Source organism: Choloepus didactylus, chromosome 1 (genome assembly GCF_015220235.1).
Source record: "Choloepus didactylus isolate mChoDid1 chromosome 1, mChoDid1.pri, whole genome shotgun sequence".
Lineage (NCBI taxonomy): Eukaryota > Metazoa > Chordata > Mammalia > Pilosa > Megalonychidae > Choloepus > Choloepus didactylus.
The window spans coordinates 171,892,206-171,918,404 of record NC_051307.1 but is presented as its reverse complement, the minus strand read 5'-3'; the positions used below and the strand labels follow the sequence as shown (position 1 = coordinate 171,918,404).

At 37.6% G+C, this 26,199-nt stretch overlaps 1 protein-coding gene and 1 non-coding gene across 3 annotated transcripts in view; both read right to left on the bottom strand.

Annotated features, from left to right (window-relative positions):
* The window catches only part of KAT2B (lysine acetyltransferase 2B), a 99,782-nt gene that overhangs the window by 47,835 nt on the left and 25,748 nt on the right, over positions 1-26,199 (bottom strand). For both annotated transcript variants that reach the window (XM_037845665.1, XM_037845666.1), the window contains exons 2-5: positions 16,461-16,587; positions 7,478-7,623; positions 3,727-3,819; positions 2,127-2,308 (exon numbers count right to left, since the gene is read on the bottom strand). In XM_037845665.1, the coding sequence (XP_037701593.1) occupies positions 2,127-2,308; positions 3,727-3,819; positions 7,478-7,623; positions 16,461-16,587 (548 nt within the window). The remainder of the gene's footprint in view (positions 1-2,126; positions 2,309-3,726; positions 3,820-7,477; positions 7,624-16,460; positions 16,588-26,199) is intronic.
* Positions 10,292-10,456, bottom strand: LOC119510959. The gene has a single exon (XR_005212083.1). It is a non-coding gene; the product is annotated as a U1 spliceosomal RNA (small nuclear RNA).

Sequence of the window (26,199 nt, the reverse complement as noted above, 5' to 3'; positions counted from 1 at the left end):
CCATTGTCTTAGTTTCTAAAGTAATAGTCAAATAATTACACACTTGATCCACTGTACATTTAATGTTCTAGCTTAACAATCCCATGTTGGCAGTGACTAAGTTTTATGAATAAGGTGTGTGGGAGGAAGACGATGCCTAGCATCTTCCAAGCACCTGTTCTGTGTGCCAGTCACTGTGAGTAAACCACTTCATTGAATACTCACAACACTCATGAGCAGAGAAGGAAACAGAAGGTCAGAGGGGTGACATGACTTGCCTAAAGCTCATAGAGTTAGGGAAAGATGGAGCCAGGATTTAAACCTAGCGCACATTCCAAAACCCTATTTCTCTTTTTACCACTTGTTAAATATTTCTAAGTGCCACCCATTTCTTGGTAATTCCCCAAAGCTGCAGTGTATTATTCATTTTGTTTTCTAAAATACAGCAAGGTCTCCTGTGCTGCTTCACATTTAGTTCTCCTTTTCCTTGATGAAGCAATTATTTTCTCTGTTTTAAGTGGGAAACACACATTCAGAGGTTTGGTTTTGACAAATATTCAGCTTTATCAATCTTTCACAGATGGGGTTAAAAATACATATTTTTGAGAAATTTATTATGTCAACTCTTATTACAAACAAGAGTGACAGTAAAATAAGAACCACTGTTTATGTAAAACCCTGAAATAAAAGATGCAGAAATGATGACTTACTTCTAAAAATATTCCAGATTTGAAGAAATCTTTAATTCCTACAGCTGTCTGATTTTTAGAGAATAATACTTTATAATTCAAACTGTATATAGAATAAAAAGGGTGAGGAAGAGAGGGAAAGGGAGTATTACTCAGGAAATTTGGTCAGTGACCAGAGAGAAAAGCTTATCTTAAACTGTATCTGCTCCTGCACATGTCATCTGTTGTTACAGAAAATTACTTGGGCACAAGTGGCCTTTACAGGCTATCAAAAAACATTGCTTACTTTAAATCAGGGGAAAAAAAAAATAATAAAGCTCCATAATACCACCCCCCCAAAGCAAGCTTGTTGTACCTATAAAATATAAATGGAGAAAAGTTATAAAAGATGAATAAAAAGGATAATCCAAGTGACCACCCCCCTTACTTATAATACATGAAAACAGATGTAGGTCATTCTATTTTGTATGACCCATGTTCATGATATTTAAAGCCAAATTCTATTATTCTGAAGTCCATAAGCAGTAAAATTAAAATTCCCACATTAGAAAAAAATATATATGTTCAATCTAAAACTATTTGCCAAAGTTGATATCTGTCAAAAGGGAAATGGTTAGGTAAATTATGTTACATCAACTCAGTAGACTAAAACGTAGCCTGTAAAATAATATCTATAAAGACCTGTAGCCGTAGGGAAATGTTTGATATGATGTTAAGTGGGGGGACAAAAAGGATACAAAATTCTACATTTTCTCTGATTATAACTAAAATATCTATTTAAATGGGCAAAGAATGGAAGATAATATGTATAATGATATCAGTTCCATCATGGTGCTAGGACTAGGGTGATCTTTCCTTTCTAAAAAAAAAAATCTTTAACTCTATTATAATAATAATCATTGCTATTTTTAACAAAGTCTCTAAATCATAATTATAGAGGTATAGTAAACTAGCTCAATGCTGTGCAACAGAAACATAAAACAAGCTACATATGCAATTTTAAATTTTCTAGTAGTCATTTTTAAAAGCAAAAAGAAACAGGTGAAATTAATTTAAAACTATTTCATTCAATCCAATACATCCAAAATATTGTCAACATGTAGTCAATACAAAAAACTATTAATGAACTATTTCACATTCATTTTTTTGTACAAAGTCAGAAATCTCAGTTCAAACTAGCCAAATTTCAGGTGCTTACTAGCCACATGCAACAAGTGATTACCGTGCTGGTTAGCACAGGTCTAGAGGTTAGCATGGGTCTACATAATTTGGACCCTTCCCCCCACAAAATACCATTACATTAAGGAAAAATAGGAGTTTGGGAGTTAAATTATATAGACAACCTCTCTGAATTGATGGAATCACCATGATAACTGGGCAACTCTCTGCTTGCAGAGACACGCAGCAGTTTTACATCTGCAATGTGCTATGAGGAGCCAAAGGAAAAGAACTCATTACCTTGTGTAGTTCTCTTTGTATCCAGAAATATCATCATTGGGAGATCGAAGTCTTCTTTGAGATGGTGCCTCCAGATGCCAATAATTGATGCGATTTAGGAACATTTTTGCCAACTCAACTATTGTTTGCCTTTCTTTTGATGGTAGGTGGCTAAATTTGTACTGTACAAAGTTATTCACACCCTTAAAAGGAGGGAAGGCAATTTATTTATGCAGCTATGCAATCATATTAATTCTGAACACTTACACAGCCAGCACCACTGGTGATTATTAGCAAAAGAACAGACATTTCTCTATTCACAAAACAGCTCTTCCTTATCTCTAAAAGAAAACAAACAAACAAACAAACAAAACCCAGCAATGCCCAGGGGGAATCTTGCCTAAGATCACAGTGGATGAAAGTGAAAAGCCTAAGATCACAGTGGATGAAAGTGACAAGGCAGAATGACTATGAGCGGTGATTCCATGCCTGTTGCAATCTTGAAGCATTAAAGAGGAAATGAAAACCATGGAATGAAAAGGTCAAAACCCCTTCAACAATAAAATCTGAGTGTTTTGCAGAATAATTTTTGTTGCACTACCAGTACAGTAGCTCACATACAGTGTGGTTCTTGGCCAAATATTATATTTTTACATTCCATAATTTTAATCAAAAGGCTGTCAGCATGCCTTCCACTGCACTCAACCACTAAAATTTAAACCCTTTACTATCATTCTTCTGGTTTCAGCATTTTGTTATAACCTAACTGTGCATTCTGGATTTCTAAGTAAACCAAGTTTATTTTTTTAAAAAAATTATTTAAAATCATGTGTCTTAAAAGAAGTTGTGGAATACTTCAGACTTTCTGCAGAACACTCACATCTCATCTAATTTCTAATAAAAGAATAATGGATAATGTAATAGGACTTGGAGGCAAAATAAGATTTATTCTACTGAAAACAGATTAATAAGAATACATTTATTTATAAGTGTAAGGACTCTGGCATCATGGCTGCTATAGTCATTCTCATCAAGAAATTCAGTCAAGAATGTCTGAGATTTATTTACCCAAGCAATAGAAATACTAACAGCATTTACAGAGAAAAATCTATACATTTAAATAGATTCCCTGAGTAAAACAACTTCTTTCCAGGAATCATAGTGGAGCAGGAAGTCAATTTCTGGGTACAAAAAGCTCATTTCTTTTTTGCTTTTTTTGCTTGACTTACAATGTTTTTCACATCCCTACTGAATTCTCTCACCTCAATAGGCTTTTTCAGACAGTGCCAAACAAAAGGACAAAGACTTAATTTTAAAACATCAGCACCAAAGAAACAGCACATTTCATGTATTCCTAGGAACTACATGTTCTAAATTTTTTCTTCCCCAAACACACAGCAAATTCTCAGTAGATAGTAGCTCTAAAAGACAAAAACTAGATCCTGTATTATTCAGATATTCACTTCTGAAAGATCCAAGACAATTTCTACAGACTTAATGAGTGTCTCTAAACCAAGCGGGGAGGATGGAAGGAAGATACGTATGAGATGTGGAAGGTAAATCATAAGGTTTGCTCAGCCTTAAGGCAATAAAAATAGGCGTTTTTTTTTTTCCTTTTTACCTGTTCAATACTAGGTGTTTCAAACGGGGGTTTCTTCTCCAACGAGCCTTCAACCACAGGTTTTCCTCTTTGTAAAATAGATTTTCTCAAGAGCTGCAAAGGAATCATTTTTATTAAAAAAAAAAAAAAAAATCAGTGTCTGTTTTTCTGTCTCTCTCACACACTTGCATTCATGCGCGCACACACACACACACACACACACACACACACACACACACACACGCAGCCTTTGAAGGGAAGTCACTTTATTATATTTATCTTAACTACGTGTAAGCAAATCCTTAAACAAATAAAATAGGTAACTGCTGGGTAACCCAAGTTTGCCTTCATGCCCATGACCAGAGAGCGAGCTCTAAGGAAATGGACACCTTTCAGACTCCGGGCAGCCTAGCCCACCCAGAGGTGGCCACCGGACACCTCTATCCCACTCACTTCCCCCTTGTCCCCACTCTGTTGCTGGCTTCCCACTGACCAGAGGTCTGTTTTACAACCTAGCATACAACCCTGCCCACTTTCAACACTCCCATTTAGGCCAGTGCAGAATGCTGGAGGGTCTGCAGCACTGAAAGGCGTGAAAGGCCGAGCCCATTCTACACAAATGAGAACCGGGAGGGGCCATCCACAGCAGCTGTAAATCATGCATAATCTAGGGCAGGGACTCAGCAGGGCTCTCAATTGGCAACTTTCACTGTTGCAGTCTTTTTTCATTTCCTCTCCATCTGTAGAATGCAGGCCAATGTTCTGGCATCTCAATGCCCACAAAACAAAAACACTGCTCTTAATTCTTGCCACTGGAATTTAAAGCCCTCAGAGGGCAACTATCGGAGAGAAAAGGGAGCACCGAATTATTTACCAAGATCTAAATTGAAAATAAATTTGATATTGATACTCTGCCTTCAAACTTTGCTTGAATCTTCTGCACCCTTAAATGGGGACCAGACATGATACAACCATGCATTTATTTTAGTTACATACATCCCTTCCTTCTCCACTGATTACCTTTTCAATAGAAACTAAGAAATGACAACCATTTTCCCAGGCATTAATTGAAACGGATGGATCTTCAAGGATAACAATGACAATGTGTCACTGCCAAATTCTGTCTTACAAGGGCCCCAATCCCACAAAAGGATACCATATAAATGTTTAGCACAGGGTATTTGTTCATCCTTTCGATTTATTATGTTCATTTTTATAAAAAAAATTTTGCAATAGTCATTGCATGCGTTTATAAGGCTATTAAAAGATTGGTCATAAAATTTAAACACAAATAATTCTGGTTATCTACTTCTTTCCCAGTTAAAATAAGGCCATTTAGGAATTTGGCTCATTGAGGGTTTCAATTTGAAGATAAACTGATGGATGGAGGAGATTTTCAACCTCAGTTTCCTTCATTACAAAAATGATGGAACGGAGATAAGTGCCATATAAAAAAATCTTAGTAAGAGCAGCAAGTATTTGCATCCTAACTTTTGCCAAGCAGTCTTTGTAGTACTTTACATGTATTAGCTCATTTAATAGTCATAATAACCTTTATTAGGTGCTATAATATCTGAAATTTACAGTAAGGAAAATGAGACAGAATAACTTCCTGGAGGTCATGCTTAGTAAGTGATGGAGCCAGATTTGAAAACCCATATTTGTAGGTAATAGGATCCAACTAGTGTTAAAAAGCAGCTCTCCAGAGAATTTCAACACGAGACTAAAGTGTTTTTTTTTTATGCTAAGATTTATAACAAATTTTAATTTAATTATTGAGAGATATGAGGCACAGGAACAGCCTTTATGAAGTTATAGAACAGATAATTTGTAACTCATTTGCCCACAGAAATATTTAATGTTTTGAATTTGTTTCCATAAGCAAATATATTTACGCTGTTATCTGAAGATGAGGGAGGGAAGAAGGGGAGAGAAAAACTGTAACTCAAAGCAGAGTGGTGCTTTCTGGCCTCTCTGGCTGGTTATAAACAGAATCAAGAGGAGTCTGACAGGGTGGAAACCTTGACACCACCTCCACTTCCAACAGAGCGGTGGGGACTGCCAGGGAGCTTAGTTCCAAGATAAACAATAGCTGCAGTCATGCAGATGTTGTTTTTCTTCAACTATGATCTTTTCCCAAAGAACCTCTAAACAGTAGGAACCTGCCCTAGTTTAATCTGGATGACTCAGGCCTCAAAGGCTAGGTCCATAGGTTGTCACCTTGAGGAGTTTAGTATCTGCCAGTGGCTGTGGGGAGTTCAGTTGTTCATTTTCTCATCTTCTCTTTATCTATCTCACTGTCTGTCTGTCCCTTTCTGTCTCTATCTCATTAACCTTTTTTTTAGTTAATATTTAAACCTTTTTTTAGTTAATATCCCTACATGACCCAAAATTTAAAGTTCTCTATCCATCCCAAAATCCTATTTGCGTAATAAAAGACAAAAGTTTAAAAGGGGAAAAGTGAAAATTATGCATCAAAAAAACTATAGGAATTGGACACAAAACTTTGCACTGAGATTCCTAGTAGGAAAGGCAAAAGAGGGAAGGAACTTAATGGAAAATTTAGTTGCCCCTCTCATATAACCACAAGGCATAGTGGTCATTAGGAGAGGCAAATTCTTCCTGGCTTTAAGCTCTTGGTGAAGGGTTTTTTGCTGTTGTTCTTTTATTTTATTTTATTTTTTTAAGATCTTTATAAGGTTTATACTATATCACATTTTTAAAACATGCTCTTGTTAGTGGGTTTATTAAAAATAAAAAGAAATTCTTCATGTGACTATCACTTCTGGCAATCCCCTTTATGAATCTATTTTTGGCATCTCAAGTATTTCTAGCTGTTCAGACCACCAATTTCCCTCCCATATCTGTTAGTCCTAACTGAAGTCAGAAGCTTAGGGAAATGTACATTTGTGGGAAGAGAATGGATGTGGACACACACAAAGCTGAACCATGAGGACACAGCTATGGGAATCGGAAAGCAATAACGGTGACTGGTGTCAAAATGACACAGAGAACCATGGGTAAGACACCAAAACAAATTTGGGAAATCTTGATTCTTTCCCTAAAAGCTTAAGAGTCAAGGTTATAAGTGCCATCCCTCCAACCACATCTCTTCCTACTCTCCCCTTTGCTCACTGGGATCTTTTCACTGTTCCAACATCACATCAAGCTTCCTCTGTGCACAGCCTAAACAGTTGCTGTTTCCTCTGCCTGGAAGGCTTTTCCCCATCCCTTTTCATAAATGGCTTCTATGCCCAACTCAGTTTTCCACTTAGAAAGGGATGTTCTTCCTTGTTAGCACGTCCTCCAACCTACCAACTTCCCTGCCATTCTGATTCCATTTACCCTACTTTATTTCCCTTCACAGCATTCACTACTACCTGCAAACACATTACTTACTTGTTGATTGTCCACCTGTTCTACTGAAATGTAAACCCCATGAGGGCCAAGCCTTTGTTCTGTCCACTGATCTATCCCTAATGCCATCAGTGCCAGGCATGGCAATAAATATTTGTTGGATGGATGAATGGATGGGGGGACGGAAAGAAATATGCAGCATATGCAAGTAAAGATATTCAACTTTGCATAGAAGTATGAGAGTGCTGTGTTTAACGTAAGATAAGTTGTTTCAGTGAATCCTTCATGAAGAAACGTATGTTTCAGCAAATCCCCACAGCAAGAGGAATTATGAGCTGGGTGTCTAGCAAACTGAAGACAACACATTTGAACAATGAGAGAAAGAAGAAAGTCTACTAAAATGTTAAAATCTCACCTTGAATAGGTAGAAATAAACTTGTTTGGTATCTGCATCTTCTTCCTTGTGGACACAGGTAAAGAGATATTCTACATCCAACACTATTCCCAGGAGTCTGTTCATTTCTTCCTCTGACACATTCTCCAGGTGGGAAACATGAGCAGCTTAAGACAAAGATCAAAGCATATATAAGAAGTTAGTTGGAGATCACAAATGCTCTCCATTTCATAATACAGCCTTCCCATAATACTCTAGGCTGCACTGTAAATCAGAGGAAATTCCTAAAACCCTGTAAGATCTAAGGCTTCTCACAAAAAATACTTACAGTTAAAAGACCTCCACATTGTTAAGACTTAGAGTTACCAACCAACACCAAACATGGGCCAGCAGCTAGTAATGCATACAGTATTTAAGAATCCGTGAACTTAAAGATAAGACAATTGAAGTCAAGCACACTGAGGCGCAGGAGGGAAAAGAAATAAGAAAAGTGGACAAAGCCTGAGGAACCTGTGGGATACCATCCATAATACTAATATACACATAGTGGAAAAACCAGGAGAAGAAAGAAAGAGGCAGAGAGAATACTGAAAGAAACAATGACTGAAAACTTCCCAAATTTAACACAAGACATGAACATACACAACCAAGTAGCTCAACAAACTCCAAACAGGATAAACCCAAATAGACCCATGCTGCAGCATAATATAATCAAACTGTGCCAAACAGAGAATTCTGAAAGCCAAAAGAGAGAAGCAACTTGTCAGATACAAGAGAACCTCAGTAAGATTAAGTGCCAATTTCTCATTGGAAACTGTAGAGGTAAAAAGGCTGTGGGGGGCATATTTAAAGTACTGAAAGCAAAAAGTATCAACCAAGAATTCTATGTCTGGCAAAACTTATCTTTCAAGAACGATGGAGAAATTAAGAAATTCATGAAGTTTACTTCAATATATGTTATACCAGCAATGTAACAGAACACCTCTCTCCCCACATTCTTGCCTACAGTGAATGAAGGCTCATTCTCAGTAATTTAATCAATCTTTTAAAAATTAATGAGGTCCCCCACTGTTTTGATTTGCATTCGTTGGAATACCCTTGAAGTTGTTTGTGTTTCAAGTTACTGGCCACTTGTATTTGTTCTTTTGTGTTAGGGCTATTCACATCCGTTGCTTGCTTTTTTAGGATGTTGGTCTTTTTCTTAACTGTCTTGAAAGAGCTTTATGTACTAAACTTTATTCTGTCATAGTCATTGCAAATGCTCATGGATTTTTTCTGGCTTGGTTTGGTTTCGTTGCATAGAAATTTTAAGTGTTTTTTATAAAGTTGAATCTATACTTCATTTTTCTTGAAAGTCAGGCTTGCAAAGATCTTTCCTACAATCAAAAGATGGCAAAAATGTAATTTCTCATAGCACTTTAATGGGTTTATTTTCAAAATTTAAAACATTCCTCCACAAAACTGTCAGTAGTATAAAAGACAAAAAAAAAAAAAAAAAAAAAAAAAACAACTGAGAAACTGTTACAGATTAAAAGAAACTGAAGGAACATGAACTAAATACATATGCTATTCTAGACTGGATGCTTAATGGAAAGGAAAATATGCTATAAAGGGCATTTCTGAGTCAACTGATAAAATTGGAATACAAATAGTAAATTAGATAAAAGTATTATGGTAATGCTAAATTTACTGAAGTTGGTAACCGAACTGAGGTTATGTAATAGAATATCTTTATTTTTAAGAAATATACACTGACATATGTAGGGGTAAAGGTCCATGAGATATATGCAATTTACTCTCATGAGAGAAAACAAAAAGTGTGCATATATACAAACCTACCAGTCTGTCTGTATTTATCTGTATATGAGTGCAAATTTCAAAGCAAATGGGCCAAAATGTTACCAACAAGTAAATCTGTGTAAAGGTAAATCAGGATAAAGGATATATGGGCTTCTCTTTGCTACTACTCTTGACCTTTCTAAAAGTTTGAAATTATTTCCAAATAAAAAGTTTAAAAAAAAATCTTTCCTACATCTAATATGTGATTATGAAATGTAATGAACCCTGCTCATATTTCAGATAGTCTTCCAAGAGCCTGCTGCAAACACTGACATAACTACCAAAGACTTGTTGGCATGTGTCAATTACGTGTGAAGGGCAGGGGCAAAAGACAGGAAGGTGCCAGTTTGAGGAATAGGAGAGGCTTTGCTTTCTTTACATTTCTCCAGGAAGGTGTCCCTTGGGTGTCTCAGCGCTGTATCAGACTTCAAATACCCAGGGTGCCACAGAGCCACCCGCCAAACGCCTGCTGCCAAGAATCACAGTGCAGCTGCGCCTTCCTGGGGAACAGGAAGCAAACTGTCACTGCATGCTGTAGACCTTGTTGAGCACTGGCTCCACATTTCCCTGGCCCGCACTTCTCTTCAGGCCAGCCTGCTGGTCCTCACACGCCCCTCGACCATGAACGGGCAGTACAGGCAGGTGACTAATACATCTCTGCCTCATTGACCTAGAAAACAATGGGCAAGGGGCCCGCAGGATTTACAAGCTGTTGAAATACAATTCTATTCATGGGAATATGAGGCCAAGGTTAGAAGAGTTCAAATGAATAACCTCAGTGAAACCTGTTGAATTGACTAGTGTGCAAAAGGCTTGGAATTTTAAAGTGGTTTCCTCTTCTGTAATCTCAGATTTTGAATGGAGAAAAAGAGAAGTTTAAGAATGAGAGTTTTTTAGGTGAGGGCAGTCCAAAAGAAATAAAACACAAGCCACATAGATAAATTTATTTATTTTTATTTATTTTTATTTTTTTATTTTATTTTATTTTATTTTCTTCAGGGGAGAGCGCGAACGCAGTCCCCCACTACCGTAAATTATGCAGTCGAGTTTCCCACATTTGGGGAAATCACATGGGGTCAGCACAACTGGAGTGCAACGGATAAGCCTTGCCCTGGGAAAACCACCTTCGTGATCATGGTGTCTCCCCTGCTGGGTAAGTATCACATAGATAAATTTAAATATTCTAGTAGTCACATTTTAAAAAGTAAAAATAAATAGGTGAAATTAATTTTAATAGTATATTTTATTTAACCTAACATATACCCAAGTATTATCATTTCAACATGTAATTGATATAAAAAATTATTAACATTTTACATTCCTTTTCACACTAAGTCTTCAAAACTGGTGAGCATTTTAATTTATAGCACATTCCAACTCAGAGTAGCTGCATTTCAAGTGCTCAGTAGCCATAAGTGGACAGTGCGGAAAGAGATCATGAATTATATAAGCATCTCTGAAAATAAATGAAACCAGTCATTTTTTTTAGCATTCCTGAATTCAATGAATATTTATCAATGAAAAAAATCCAATAGTGACAAAAGAACTAAATATATTAGGAGCTGGGAAAAAAGTTAGTCCTTAATCCCAACCCAGTATAGAAAACCAACAAGAGTACACATAACTATAGTTATACAAGAAATAACATCACATCTGGAAAAATCCTTTTATCTATTCTGGTCTATGATACATGTGCCAGTTGTTGTCTATAGTTTACAATGTATTATAAATTAAGATTTCAAAAATCTTGTCTTGCTGATTTTTTTAAATTCAAGAAACCAGTATTTGCTAAAGAAATCTTCATTCAGTAAGTACACCCACAATTATCAAACTATAATATTTAAAGAATATGATCTCTTTTAAGGTAAAAGTTAAATATCAGTAAGTATATTCTAAGTATCTGGGTTATATTCCAGAGGTTAAAAATTGAAATATTTGGACTTTCCAATGAATTTAGTAAAGTACACAGTTGCTAAGGGGCTATTCATCTTATTCTCTTTCAGTGAAATTATCATCTTCCGAGAAAAGGTAAAATTCTCTGTTTAATTTTGTGTCTCCTCCTCACCCCCAACCTTAAATTGTACTTAACTCAATGGATCAAAGAATGTTGCAATAGAATTTTTAGAAAATGGTTTAGAGCTTTTGATTCAATTATTATCATCCTAAATGCACAGTAGTTGGACTACTTTGGTTTCTGTACAAATTAAAGATTTTTAGTATTAAAAAGAAGAAAAAGAAGAAGGAACATCACAACAGAACTCCAAGAAGGCACTTATTCTCTTGGCAGGAAATGAAGGAAATGCATTGCAAATGGTTTGAACCTCCAGATTTAAGGCAGAAGTGGGAGAAAGTTTAAAAAACTTGCAGAGAACATGGAGCAGTCTGGTGGCCAAAATGCAATGCAGGTAACTGGGAAAAAGGCTAGAAGGTAGTGGCCTAAAAGATCCTACATACTTAGCTAAAGATCAAACTTCACTCTGAGGATGACAGGAAGCTCAAGGGGGTTAAGAAGGCAAATGGGATCCTATTTCATCAGTACTTTCTTGGGAAGACGGTGTGCCAGAATGGACACAGGGACTCCACATGCTGCCATAGACACAGACCAAGGAATAGAGAGATAAAAGACTGAATTCCAACAGTGGTACGGGGAGATACGTGGAGGGACAATCAACAGGACCTCCTGACCAGAGAAAGTTAAGAAGTAACTTACATCAGTGAGCAGGAAAAAAATTTACCAGTTTTACCTCCTTAATTCCTGCTGCACCAAACTCACAGTTCCTATCAACTCTGAAACCTGTGTCTAAAAGCCTGCATATTAGCCAACTGTGGGCGCCTGGCCAAGAGGAATATGCTTGCTTGATGCAGGTGACTGCGTCAGTGGACCTCATATTTATGTCATTTTGCATCTGCGAAGTAAATGTGCAAATGGGAACTGAGGGGATGATTAGTGATAGAGGTCTACACACAAGTGTAGTCAGCCCAAGGAAAGGTATTGGGTCAAAGAATATGCCTAAATGATTTATATGTATGAAACAGTCGACGAGAAAAACACTGGTATTCTCTTCAGATTACTCAAGAAATAAGCTCTAGTGAAATTGTTAATGCTAGTTCTTTACTTGGAAAGTTTCTACAGCAAACAAGAGGGCAAGCAGAGATAACCATAGTAATAAACAATCGCCAACTTCCACTATTTTAACGGAGAGAGATTCTAAGATCTACATTCTGAGACTGATCTATCTCTGTCTATCTGTCTGTCTATCTATCCATCCATCAGAAAAGCTGATGGCATATTGAAAAATACTAATATTGAAGAACAATCAAAAACCTTCTTCATAAAACTTAAAAAATTATCTATAGTCAAATTTAATAATCAGCATTTTCTGGCACAGTTCCAAACAATGGGGTCCAATATGACCACAGAAATTCCAATTGTGTTTTGATCACAATGGTTTGTTTCCTCCTCTTCTGGTCACAGATGCAGGTTGCTATTTAAACAAGGAGTCCCAAATAGGGAATTTTTAGTAATACTAAAATAAGGAGAAATTTTTAGACCAGTTTAAGTGCTTTACTTAAGAAGCCTTCGCCAATTTTTTTGTAAATTGGATTTTAGTGTAACAGTCCCAAATATTATAAATCAAATAATCTCAAAGAATGGACTAGAACTAGGCCAGCAGTATCCACTACAAATATAATGCAAGTCAAACATGTAATTTTAAAATTTCTAGTCAAAAAAAGGCCAAAAGAACCTGGTGAAATTTTGATAATTTTATTTAACCCAATATATCCAAAATATTATCATTTAACATATAATCAATATAAAAATTATTTAGATGGTTCACATTCTTTTTTCTGTACTAAATTTTCAAAATCTTGCATGTATTTTACACTTACAGCACAATGCAAATCGGATTAGCAGCATTTAGTGCTCATTAGTCACATGTGGCTAGTAGCTGTAGTATTGGATAATGGCAGGCCTAGACCAGCAATTTCATTCTATAGATGAAGATACTGAACCAAAAAGACTTGGTAACCTGCTAAGTCAGATCTAGAATTCTTATTTCCTAACTCCCATTTGAATGTTCTTTTTACTCGATCCAACAGTCTCATTCCCATGTTTTAAGCCCACGAGATACAGAAAAGTATCAAATTAAGGCCAAGGATGTCTGGGGTGACAGAAACTGTCAGGTGACCACAAGAAACCAGAGCTCACTGTCAAACATGGATAGCAGAAGTCAAAGATAGCCAACAGTTAATCAATGGAGTAGATACCATCTCAACTTATAAGCCTTGGGGAGTGTTCTGTTTTGACAAGTCCAGGAACTTTACATATTGACACATGTGTGTGATTACTGGTGACTAAATTAAAAGCCACTCAATGAAAATAGAACAACAGTGTACACAAATTGAAATGTGTTCAAGAATTCAGGCTAGCATGATTAGAATTTCCTAGACCCCAGCTCTACTTTGTTGGTAACAACGGCACTCCAGCAAGAACTCCAAGAGGAGTTGAAAATTTCAATTTAAGAAAGCAGACTGGAGAGGGATAGAGAAAAAAAAAAGAGAGAGAGAAAAAGGAAGGAAGAGGGGAAAAATACTTTCAAACACCTATAACCCCAGTACCCTGAGAAAACCACTGTCAGCAACTCAATATACATTCTTCTAGGACTTTTCCTGTTCTCATGTATTAATATAGGCCATATTATCCAAACTAACAAAATGTTCTCATGCTGGATCCATGTGGCTCCCAGAGAGTCTGCATCCCTGCATTTGGGGAATGACTTCCCTGTGATTCTCTAAAGGTGAAACTCAGGGTTGGGCACATGACAGGCACTAAGCCAATTAGATTCCCTCCTCTGGGCATTTAAATTCTGAACCAATACTTACAAGCAGCTGGAGCTGAGTCATCCAGGGGCAATGTCCTGGACAGAAGGTCCACAAATTCCTGCAGTCCTAGAACTTGTTAAAACTTGGTTTTCCCTTTGTTTTCAACTCCCGGGAGCTACCAATTCCCTTCTTATAAACACTGTTTTCTTAAACTACACAGAATTCCAATCTGTTTTTTCAACATAAAGATCTCTGATTTTGTAATACTATTACTATCAACAACTAACAGCATACTAAGCATTTATGTGCTAGCTACTATTCTAAGATTTGTACATGCATTAGCTCACTTAATCCTCACAATAATCCTATTTGGTAGACAAAGTATTATCCCATTTCAAAGCTGAGAAAACTGAGGTCCAGGCAGATGAAATAATGTATCCCAAATCACAGAGCCAAGATCTGTATTCAGGCTCATGGATCCCAGGGCCCTTGATCTTAGTCTGAAATTACAGAATCTCCAATCAAACTGCTTTGCAAGCTGCTTTTCTTCATTAATAATATGCTAAGATCATCTTTCCATGTTCGAAAATACATCTCTTTTTTTATTGGCCAAATTGAATTTTGTATGAATCATAAGTCAACCAAGTATCTCCTACTTTGGGATGCTTAGGTTGTTTCCAGATGATTAACATCATTAAAAAGGCTATAATAAGTATCCTTTTAATTTAATTTGAGAACACATCTTAATTTATGTGTCAGGTAAATTTCCGGCATGGATGTGCGAGGTCAAAGGATATGTATATTTTTTTTTCCATTCTTGATTATGTAATGCCAACTTGGGGTATAGTTTTCAAAGTTTATTAAGAAAAGGGAACAAAGTTGGCTTTTCTTTGTGAAACACTACTTCTGCCTACAGGCATTTGAATGTGTTTATATGCTTGGAGTGGAGACAATCTGCTCTGCTCTGCTTCTGCTCACAGAAGACCCTGTGTTTAAATGTTAATTGATGGAAGATAATAGGATTTCCCAATCAATACCAAATACAGTTCAAGCTCAGAGCTTAAAGGAGTTCTTAAACCCAGCTTTTACTGTACTATATTTCCTAAGGCAATTCTACAGGGCATTCACTCAAGATCAGTTGTGAAAAAGGTAAGTAATAAGCAAAGACCATCCTGTAACTTTTGAAATCTTTCCCTCGCACTGATTATTTCAAAAAGAAGAGCTTACATGATTTTAGACAAGAGTTAAGTCAACACAATGATGTAGTTATTGTATTTATTCCTTTTTCAGGAGATCACTCCTGAAATGTTTTCTATCTCCTTTTTCTGAAGGTTATTTCAATGCAGTAACTTCCTGGGAAGATCACACTATCTACTTTTTTTGCAATACTCTCCAGTTGAGTAAAAATAAAACTTCAGACTCGACCTATCACCATGCTAAACTTGGAGGCTGACCCTGCACCAGTTGATGTCAGGAGGAAACTCAGGTGGAAATAGCCGAGTACCTTACTGAGACTGCAATGTCCAGTGCTACATCCTTGCAATCTGGACAGTAAATTGAACTCAGAGACACTCTTTCAGAGACTTGATGGTAGCAGAAAAGAATAAAATTACAAAACTGTTAGTGAACTGGAATTTTAATATCTGGGAACAGTATTTCCTCACTAACTTTTATCTACTCAAACAAAATACGATTTCAAAAAAATATATTTTATCCAAAAACTAGTAAACAGCACACTGAACAATATTTTACCACAGAGTCCAATCTGGCCATTCTGCAGGAACAGACAATGTTGAAAGGGAAAACACAAGTAAACATTCACCAAACACAATGGAAAACCACCCTGATGAAGAAAGAGCTACCACATACAGGAAAGTAAGGAATCTGAAGATAAAATGGAGCATCCTCAGAAAGTTCAGGGAATGGAATAATAATAATTGAACAAAGAACTAGTTGGCTTGAGGTTTCAACCCTGAGGTCAAAGACCCTCATATTCTCCACCAGAATAAATCAGGACACGTTTACACACTATTCTAACTAGCTCCATTGTCACATTTCATCTTGTTTGGCAACTCGCAAGTGTATTTGGCAACCTCTGCATCCAACCCAGCTCTTGGGGAAACGGGGAAGAGATGAATAAAGAGTCAATGCAAACAGTGCAGGGTTTGTGTCTCACATGAAGCCCTCCCCAACAAATTCAAGACACTAGAGAGAGACTTTTGTTTTTGCCTCATACAGAGGTAAATAGCATTCAAGTTGGGTTAACCCACGGAATTCATTAAGCTAGGGCTCTCAGGCAACAAAAAGTTGTTAGAATTTTCTGGAAGATTTAGAAACTCACCTAGGGCATGGCTGCAGCTCCGACATGATTCCGTAAGACTGACAATTATTTGCTGCAAGTCAGCCCTGGGGGGAGTAGGAGAGGGATTGGGGTTTTTCCAGCCATTACATTTACAAGACTCCTCAGCCTGAAAAAAGAATAAAGAGAGACAAAATTATGTAAGGCAGCCATGGACTGGTTGCTTTTCATGAGAACAGTACACACTAGTTATGTGATAGCTAACTCCCTTGCTGACTTTGTTATTTTCTATAAATGCACAAGAAACAAAAATAGAGAAAAGACAAGTAGGGTGTTTGATTTGGGAGTCTTTTTTGTTTTGTTTTTCTACTGGCTTGAATCTGCTTGCTGCAGCTCAGAAAACTGACCCACACACTTTGCTACCATTGCCCAAAGTTGTGTCTGCACACTGCTCAGATCCAAGAGAATCCATCTGAAAAGCTTCCCAAAACGACAAGCCAGACTTCGGAGGATCCACAAACACAGCTGGGGCTGGGAGCAACCATGAGCCTTGCAGCTTCCAACTGCAACTCTACCCCATGCACAAAAGGAAACCCCTCTGAATTAAAGGAGTTAGCAAACTCAGGACATGAAGTGGGGCACGCCCAGCTGAAGCCACATTTAAAGGCTCCTGCAAGTCCTCTGGGGTCTTCCAGCTTTAAAAATGAAAAGGACCTCCTCATGTAGTCTGGGATTTCTCACCTATGTGTATTTTCCAGATTTCAAGTATTAAACTATTGTATTCTTTTAGCAACACTTGATGGAAATCTTCCTTAACTTTTTCCACATACTATTCATACTTCCCTTAGAGAAGTCTTTTTGTAGTGACTCGGGATATAAAGTACAGGACAAGGAGGGACAGACATCAATTATTCTGCCAGTCTACCACACAGTGTGCTTGCAGAAGGTGAGAGGTGTGGAGGGCTACTGGACTTGCATTCCAAAACCCTGGCCACTTCTAATTCTTCTGTCCTATCCCTGCTCTCCTTTACCATTCCATCACTCTAGCCATTTATTTAGTTTCAAATCTGCAGTGGCAGAAAACAAAAGAATTAGAATAGCATACAACACCAACTGATTCATTCTGGGTAAAGGCCTGAGAGGTTCTACATAGGCTGACCAACATGACAACCACTAACCATGTGTGGCTATCAAGCACTTAAGATGTGGCTGGTCTGAATTGAAATGAAATATAAATATAAAATACACACCAGATTTATAAGATGAGCACAAAAAAAGAAGAATGTAAAATATTCCATTAATAATTTTTATATTGATTACATGTTGAAACAATAATATTTTGGATCCATGGGGTTAAACAAAAGACGTTAAAACTAATTTCACCTGTTTCATTTTAGTTTCTTTCATGTGGCTATCAGAACATTTAAAATTACACATGTGGCTCACATTATAGTTCTACTAGACAGCACTGGTCTATAAAACAACGTGAACAGATTTTTGTGTTTGAGCTTTGTGTTAGATCTTTTTTCCTCTCAGAGGTCCTTTCTCCCTGCCTTTTTCCCCACTGCGTACCAGCTGGCTAAAATTAGTAGAGGTCTGATTTGTAGAAAATCCCACTGTGGTTGCCACCCTGACCTCATACGTAAATTCCTCTAAGATAAGGACAGTCTCTGAAGTTGGAATATGTATAGGAGAGTGAGAAAATAAGAAACAAGTAATTGGTAAGGTAAGAAGGGTCAGAATACAAGAAGAATCTGTTTTTGGAGATAAGTAATTTTCAGTGGGCCCTGTGAATCTGGAAAACACTTACCACATGTTTCTCACGTTCCCCATTTGCAATGGGGACTGAGAAGACAGGACCAGAAGATGGACATTACATCAGCAATCCCAATAACTACAACCCTGACGAGTAGCTTAAGTGACACTCATTCAGCCAGGCATCAGGCAGAACCCAACTGAAACCCCTACTGCTCTGTTAGCAGGGTGAACTTGGCCTTGAAATTCTGTACAATGAGTCATCCACCTATTCAGAGATTAGAGAAGTCTAAGATGCCAAGTTCTTCAGGGAAACTCTCATAAGAACTCACACCCCAAAAGACATCCCTACAATCAGTAACCACTGTAGCTAAAAAAAAAAAAAAATCCATCCATTTTCCTTTCTGTCACCAATTTACATGAGCAAATATCCTATCTCCATTTTCTTATGTCCAGGACCAACTATGCATTCTAATATATAGGGAAGCACAGTAATTATTAATAAACCCAGAACTTATAAATCTCTTTGACACCTGAGATAATGATATTTTTTCAAGAACTTTTCATGGAACAAATACCTTAACCAAGGTTCATCAAGAGAACAGAATTCTTGAATTATTATAAAGACATTGAATTGTCTAGTCAACAGTTTCATTAGTACTAATGCCCAAGATTTACATCGGTATTATGGATCTGATTCCTTCAAAGCTCCAAGGAATCACATCACTTGGGAGCCTTTCCTTATTCACCAAATAATTGCTTTAGCTTTTGACAAGCCTGACGGATTTTGCATCTGGGCTTATTAGCAACCACACCCTAAGTCTACTTTCTGGGCAGTGGGAAAACCAGCAGAAACTGTGCATGAACAGAATAAAATCAACGGTAGCCAGCGCTTGTAACTCCAGATTCTCAGAGAGATAGTGACCTAGTTAAGCATGAAGTTCCTTCATTACAAAGAAGCTTGAAGGGCCAATTTGCTCGGAACCAATCCAAAAGGAATTGCTGCCCTGCTTACTCAACCTCTAGAGAAAGAGCTATCAACCTTAAAAACACCATTTTTTGGTTTCAAAAGTATGAATTCACAGGAAAGAAATCTCACTGTGCCTGAGTCAGGAGTTGATGCCTTCAAGATCATACCATCTCTTTTCACACAAGACAGTGTTAGGACTGGATTATCTCAGAAGACAAGGCTAACGGGAAGAGTAACTACAATGCTTTCTCTGCATTTGGAAGATGGGTGGAAAGAATGCCTAGGAAGATGAGGGAGAAAGTAGAAAGAATATGAACATTTCTACTCTTTCATTGCACCATCCACTTATTTACTCTTCAGTCACTAACTGAGCACCTATTACATGCTTATCACAGCACCAGAAACTGAGGACACAAGAAATCTCTACAGAAATACAAATCTACCCCCAATGGTTCTCTATGGTAGAGGCACATTGGAATGACTGGGAAGCTTCCAAAAGCCCAATGCCCATGCTCCCCACCCCACCACGTACCCCTCAAACAATTAAACCAGAATCGCTGGGGACAGGTCTCAGGCATCAGTTATTTTTTTAAAATTGGTGATTCCAATGTGTAGCCAAGGTTGAGCAGCTATGATCTAAAAGGAAGGGAAATCAACAATAGATTCATTAAAAACAATACAGAAGAGGGATTCTTTAACTGGAATGAGAGTAGGAAAGAAGGGAGATAGCATGAGCATGCTTCTGAACACAACTCTTTTACAGGTAAAATATGTAGGTGCCTGTTTCCCCCATAACATTTTACACAGTATGAGACCAACAATCCCCACCTAAAGCAGGGTGACAGAGGAGGGGAAAAAGGGAGGACTAACTCCTCTCTGTCACAATCTTCTAGGGTCTTATAGGAGGGGGAGAGAAGAGCATATGTAGTTTGAATTTTTAAAATTATCACTATAAACAAATAAAAAAAAATTACACTTGCTTCTTTCAGTCATACACATCTTAAAAATTCAAGCTAAATTAAAAGCAAAAGGTTGAGAACAACTGGCCTAGAATAGATAATAGTTTGGGATTGAACCAAATACGTGATGTAAACCTGTTCCTCCCGAAACTCTGCTTAGCAAATAGACTCTTGGAAGTTTTCCCAGAGAACCTTGTGGAAAGAGACAGGCTCATCCTGCAGCATAGCCCAAGAACTAGACTCTTCTTTCAGAACACACTGCCTTCCTCGGACTCTGGAGGGGCAAAGAGGCCTGAGATGGAGAAAAGGGACTGGAGGATAAGGGAGACAAGAAGTCTGAGGCTGTCCTCTTGTCACAAGAAAGACTGCCAAGAGTCTCCTGGGGAAGGGATCCTTTCAGAGCATTCATGCAAGGGCTCCTTCCCTTTCTCCACTTCAACCAACCCACAGCACCAACAGAAGGAGGAATGGCGGTAAAGTCATGATTAGCCAAATGTTTCATCTTACAGTTTTATAGGTCAGAGTTGGTAGACAGGCCACAGGGGACAGTATCAGTGCAAATGGTTAAGAGAGCTGGCCTCTGCTATTTGATAAATGTGTTTTCACACCCTAGCTCCAATATTTACTGGCTGAGTGAACTCTGGGCAAGGGCAAGGCATTTAACCTCACTACACTTCAGTTTCCCAATCTATAAAATAGGAATAAAAATACCTCTCCCACAAGGCTGTTGGCAGCATTAAACAATTAATGTGTGTAGATGCTGAATAAATGGGAGTAAAAATAATGATGATGATGGTGCTGATAATGACAATGTGATAGGAGTGGACTGTTGGTAAAAGGAAGAGCAGAAGATAGGCAGCTTCCTAAATGATGATGAACAATGGCAGTCAATACTTTAGAACAAGGACTTGTAGAGGATTCAACCACTGAAAGTAGCTTGAAGACACCCTGGACCCCAGTCTCACTATGAAATATGCCACAGATCTTCTTGGACAGCTTATCATATAATATGAGCCACAAACGTGAACCACAGATAAAAGTTTAAATTTTCTAGTAACCATATTTTAAAAAGTAAAAAGAGACAGGTGAAATTAATTTTAATATAAATTCCCTTAATATAACAAATTCAATATATTATCATTTCAACATGTTAATCAATATATAACCAAACATTAACAATAAGATATTTTGCTTTTTTATGTTAAATCTTTGAAACCTAGGATATATATTACACTTATATATAGTACATTTTAATTTGAGTTAGCTACACTGATGGTGCTTACTAACTACATGTGGCTAGTGGCCATAATACAGACAGCAAACCAGATCATTTCTTTGTTTTATAACTTGTTCTAGAGAATAGAAAATGATTAAAAGTATGCTTATCATTCTACAAATCCAACATAACCCTGACATTAAAGAAAAAATAAACAAAAAATTCACTAGCCCAACTCACTTATAAAACCAAAAGCAAAAATTCAAATAAAATACTGGTAAACCAAATCCAAAAGTACACAATTGAAACCATGCCTTTTCATTGATACATAAAGACTAAGTCAAGTTTATTACAGGAATGCAAAAATAGATCAGCATTAGAAACAAATGAGCTACAATAACAAATTAAAGTATGAAAAAATAATAATTACAATAGATGCAAAAAAAGCTTTTCATAAAATTCAACATCTGATTTAATGATTTCTGATTGAAAACAATTGCAAGTTTGGTATGAAAGAAATTATCTTAAAAACTAATATCATACCAAATACAGACATAAATTCATTCTCATTAAAGTAAGTAAAACAAAGATGCCCCCAATATGTCCTCTGTTCAACAATGTACTGGAAGTACTCAAAAAGAATAAAAATTGGTAGGCAATCTTACAGATTATCAAATCTAATAAAGAAAGGAATAAGTTGGCCAGATATAAGATCAACATATAAAATTTAGTAGCTTTTCTCTCCATCAACAAACACACTTAGAAAATGTAAGAGGGGGAAAAAAAGATCTTAACAAGGGCCATAAAACACTTAGGAATAAACCTATCAAGGAGAGGAGGAGGAACTATATACAGAAAACTATAACTTTCTATTTTAGATTGAAAAAATGAATAAATATGCATTGCTCTTGATTGGAAGACAATATTGTAAAGGCATCAATTCTTTTCAAATTAATTTATATTTTACAAATCAAATCAGTTGACAGGGACATACTTGTAATATGTGTATCAAAGTATTAAGAATCAGAATATATAAAGATCTCTTTTAAAACTTCAAGAAAAAGACACAGCAAGACAGAAAAAAAAGTCAGAAGTCAGGGAATTTAAAAAAATGAATGTTAATTAAACAATAAAGTATACAAAATGGTCAAAATAACTAGTGATAAATGAATACTTAAAATTACTACCCTTTAAGCCAGCAATTCCACTACTAATCTCTTCTATAGAAATATTCACATGTTCTCAATGATATTTACATATCATTGCTTATTAGACAAAAGAGAAAATACGTCATCTAAAAATTGATCAATAAGGGAAAAATTTAACATTTCATGTAGATTCATACTACAGGCTAATATGCCACCTCTTAGGGACTGAATCACATCCTCCACAAATCAGGACGTAATCCACGTTCCTGTAGGAGTGAACCCATTTGTATAAAGGACCTTTGAAGATTTTATTATTAGTTAAGATGTGGAGTCACTGGTGAATAAGATCTTTGAAAATGCTATTTAAATGAGGCCAAACTGAATCACGGTGGACCTTTATCAATATGACCCGGAAGTCAGAAGCCAGAAGTCACTACAGAAGTCAGTGGAAAAATGAGAGAAGCAGACACAAGGAGAGAGAGATCACCAGGCGACAGAGTATTGCCAGAACACTCCAGACACCAGGAGAAAGCAAACCCAGCCAATACCTGGATGATGGATTTCTAGCCACCAAAACCAAAAGACAACTAATTCCTGTTGCTAAACACAACCCACTGTGTGGTATTTGTCATACAAGCCTGGAAAACTGACACCTTTATCAAGAATAAGGTTATTTGCAGCAACATGAAACCTTTCAAATCCTAGTGAATGGTGGAAAAGGCAAACTGTAAACAATGCACATCATCCCATGTATATTTTTTCAAATATTGTGTTCATCACATTCATCATGATGTGCTATCATCATGGCCAGCCATTACCAGAATTTTCCATCAAGCCAAACAAAAATTCTTATCAATTAAGCATCAATTCCCCATTCCCTACTCCTACTCCATCCCCTAGTAACTAGTATTCTAATTTTTGATTCCATGGATTTGTTTATTCTAATTATTTCATATCAGTGAGATCATACACTGTTTGTCCTTTTGTATCTGGCTTATTTTATTGAACATGATGTCTTCAAGATTCATTCATGTTGTCACATGTATCTGAACTTCAATCCTTTTTATGGCTGAACAATACTCCATTGTGTATATATATACCATGTTTCATTTATCCATTCATCTGTTGATGGACACCTGGGTTGATTCTATCTTTTGGCAATTGTGAATAATGCTGCTATAGACATGAGTGTGCAAATATCTGTTCGAGTCCCTTTCAGTTCTTCTGAGCATCTACCTAGAAATGGGATTTCTGGGTCATATGATAATTTTATACATAACTTTCTGAAGAACCACCACATTGTTTTCCACAGCAGCTGCACCATTTTGCACTCAGCCCAATAATGAACAAGTGCTTATCGTTTCTAACACTCGCTACTTTCTGTGTTTTGAACAGTAGCCATCCTACTGGGTATGAAATGGTATCTTGTGGTTTTGAATTGCATTTTCCTAATGGCTAATGATGTTGAGCATCTTCTCATGTGCTTTGTGGCCATTTGTATATCTTATTGAGAAATGTCTATTAAAATTGTCTATTCAAGTTTCTGCCCAATATTTAATTGGGTTTTTCTCTTTTTGTTGTTGACTTGTAGGATTTTTTTGTATTTTCTAGATATTAAACCCTTATGGGATATGTGGTTTCCAAATATTTTCTCCCATTCTGTAGGTTACCTTTTTACATTGATGATTAAGTCCTTTGGTGCACAAAAGTTTGGGGTTTTTTCCCCCTTATTCTATTAATGTGGTGTATTACATTAATTTATTTTCTTATGTAGAAACAGTATTGCATTCCAGAGATAAATCTCATTTCATCATGGTGTATAACTGTTTTAATGTGTTGTTGCATTGTGTTTGCTAATATTTTGTTAAGGATTTTTTTGTATTTATATTCCTAAGGGCTCTTCAACTGAGAGGCGGGGCAAGACGGCGGACTGCTGAGCTGTATGTTTTAGTTACTCCTCCAGGAAAGTAGGTAGAAAGCCAGGAACTGCGGGGACTGGACACCACAGAGCAATCTGACTTTGGGCATACTTCATACAACACTCATGAAAATGTGGAACTGCTGAGATCAGCGAAATCTGTAAGTTTTTGTGGCCAGGGGTCCTGCACCCCTCCCTGCCAGGCTCAGTCCCATGGGAGGAGGGGCTGTCAGCTCCGGGAAGGAGAAGGGAGAACTGCAGTGGCAGCCCTTATCAGAAACTCATTCTACTGATCCAAACTCCAACCATAGATAGAATGACACCAGACACCAGAGAATCTGAGAGCAGCCACCCCAGCAGAGAGGAGACAGGCTTAGAAAAAAAACCAGCACGAAAAACTCCAAAATAAAAGCGGAGGATTTTTGGAGTTCTGGTGAACATAGAAAGGGGAAGGGCAGAGCTCAGGCCCTGAGGCGCATATGCAAATCCCGAAGAAAAGCTGATCTCTCTGCCCTGTGGACCTTTCCTTAATGGCCCTAATTGCTTTGTCTCTTAGCATTTCAATAACCCATTAGATCTGTGAGGAGGGCCCTTTTTTTTTTTTTTTTAATCCTTTTTCCTTTTTCTAAAACAATTACTCTAGGCAGCCCAATACAGAAAGCTTCAAAGACTTGCAATTTCGGCAGGTCAAGACAAGAGCAGAACTAAGAGAGCTCTGAGACAAAAGGCAATAATCCAGTGGCTGAGAAAATTCACTAAACACCACAACTTCCCAAGAAAAGGGGGGTGTCCGCTCACAGCCATCATCCTGGTGGACAGGAAACACTCCTGCCCATTGCCAGCCCCATAGCCCAGAGCTGCCCCAGACAACCCAGTGTGACGGAAGTGCTTCAGATAACAGGCATGCACCACAAAACTGGGCGTGGACATTAGCCTTCCTTGCAACCTCAGCTGATTGTCCCAGAGTTGGGAAGGTGGAGCAGTGTGAATTAACAAAGCCCCATACAGCCATCCTTTCAGCAGACTGGGAGCCTCCCTACACAGCCCAGCAGCCCAGAACCGCCCTGGGGGGACAGCACTCACCTGTGACATAGCACAGTCATCCCTCAAAAGAGGACCAGTGGGTGCACGGCCTTGAAGAGGGACCCACTTGCAAGTCTCAGGAGCCATACTCCAATACCAAGGACTTGTGGGTCAGTGGCAGAGACAAAATGTGGCAGGACTGAACTGAAGGATTAGACTATTGCAGCAGTTTTAAAACTCCAGGATCACCAGGGAGATTTGATTGTTAGAGCCACCCCCCTCCCTGACTGCCCAGAAACACGCCCCATATACAGGGCGGGCAACACCAACTACACACGCAAGCTTGGTACACCAATTAGACCCCACAAGACTCCCTCCCCCACTCACCACAAAGGCAAAGCAGGGACAACTGGCTTGTGGAGAACAGGTGGCTCGTGGATGCCACCTGCTGGTTAGTTAGAGAAAGTGTACTCCACGAAACTGTAGATCTCATAAATTAAAGATAAGGACTTCAATTGGTCTGCAAATCCTAAAAGAACCCTATCAAGTTCAGCAAATGCCAAGAGGCCAAAAACAACAGAAAATTATAAAGCATATGAAAAAACAAGACGATATGGATAACCCAAGCCCAAACACCCAAATCAAAATATCGGAAGAGACACAGCACCTAGAGCAGCTACTCAAAGAACTAAAGATAAACAATGAGACCATAGTACGGGATACAAAGGAGATCAAGAAGACCCTAGAAGAGCATAAAGAAGACATTGCAAGACTAAATAAAAAAATGGATGA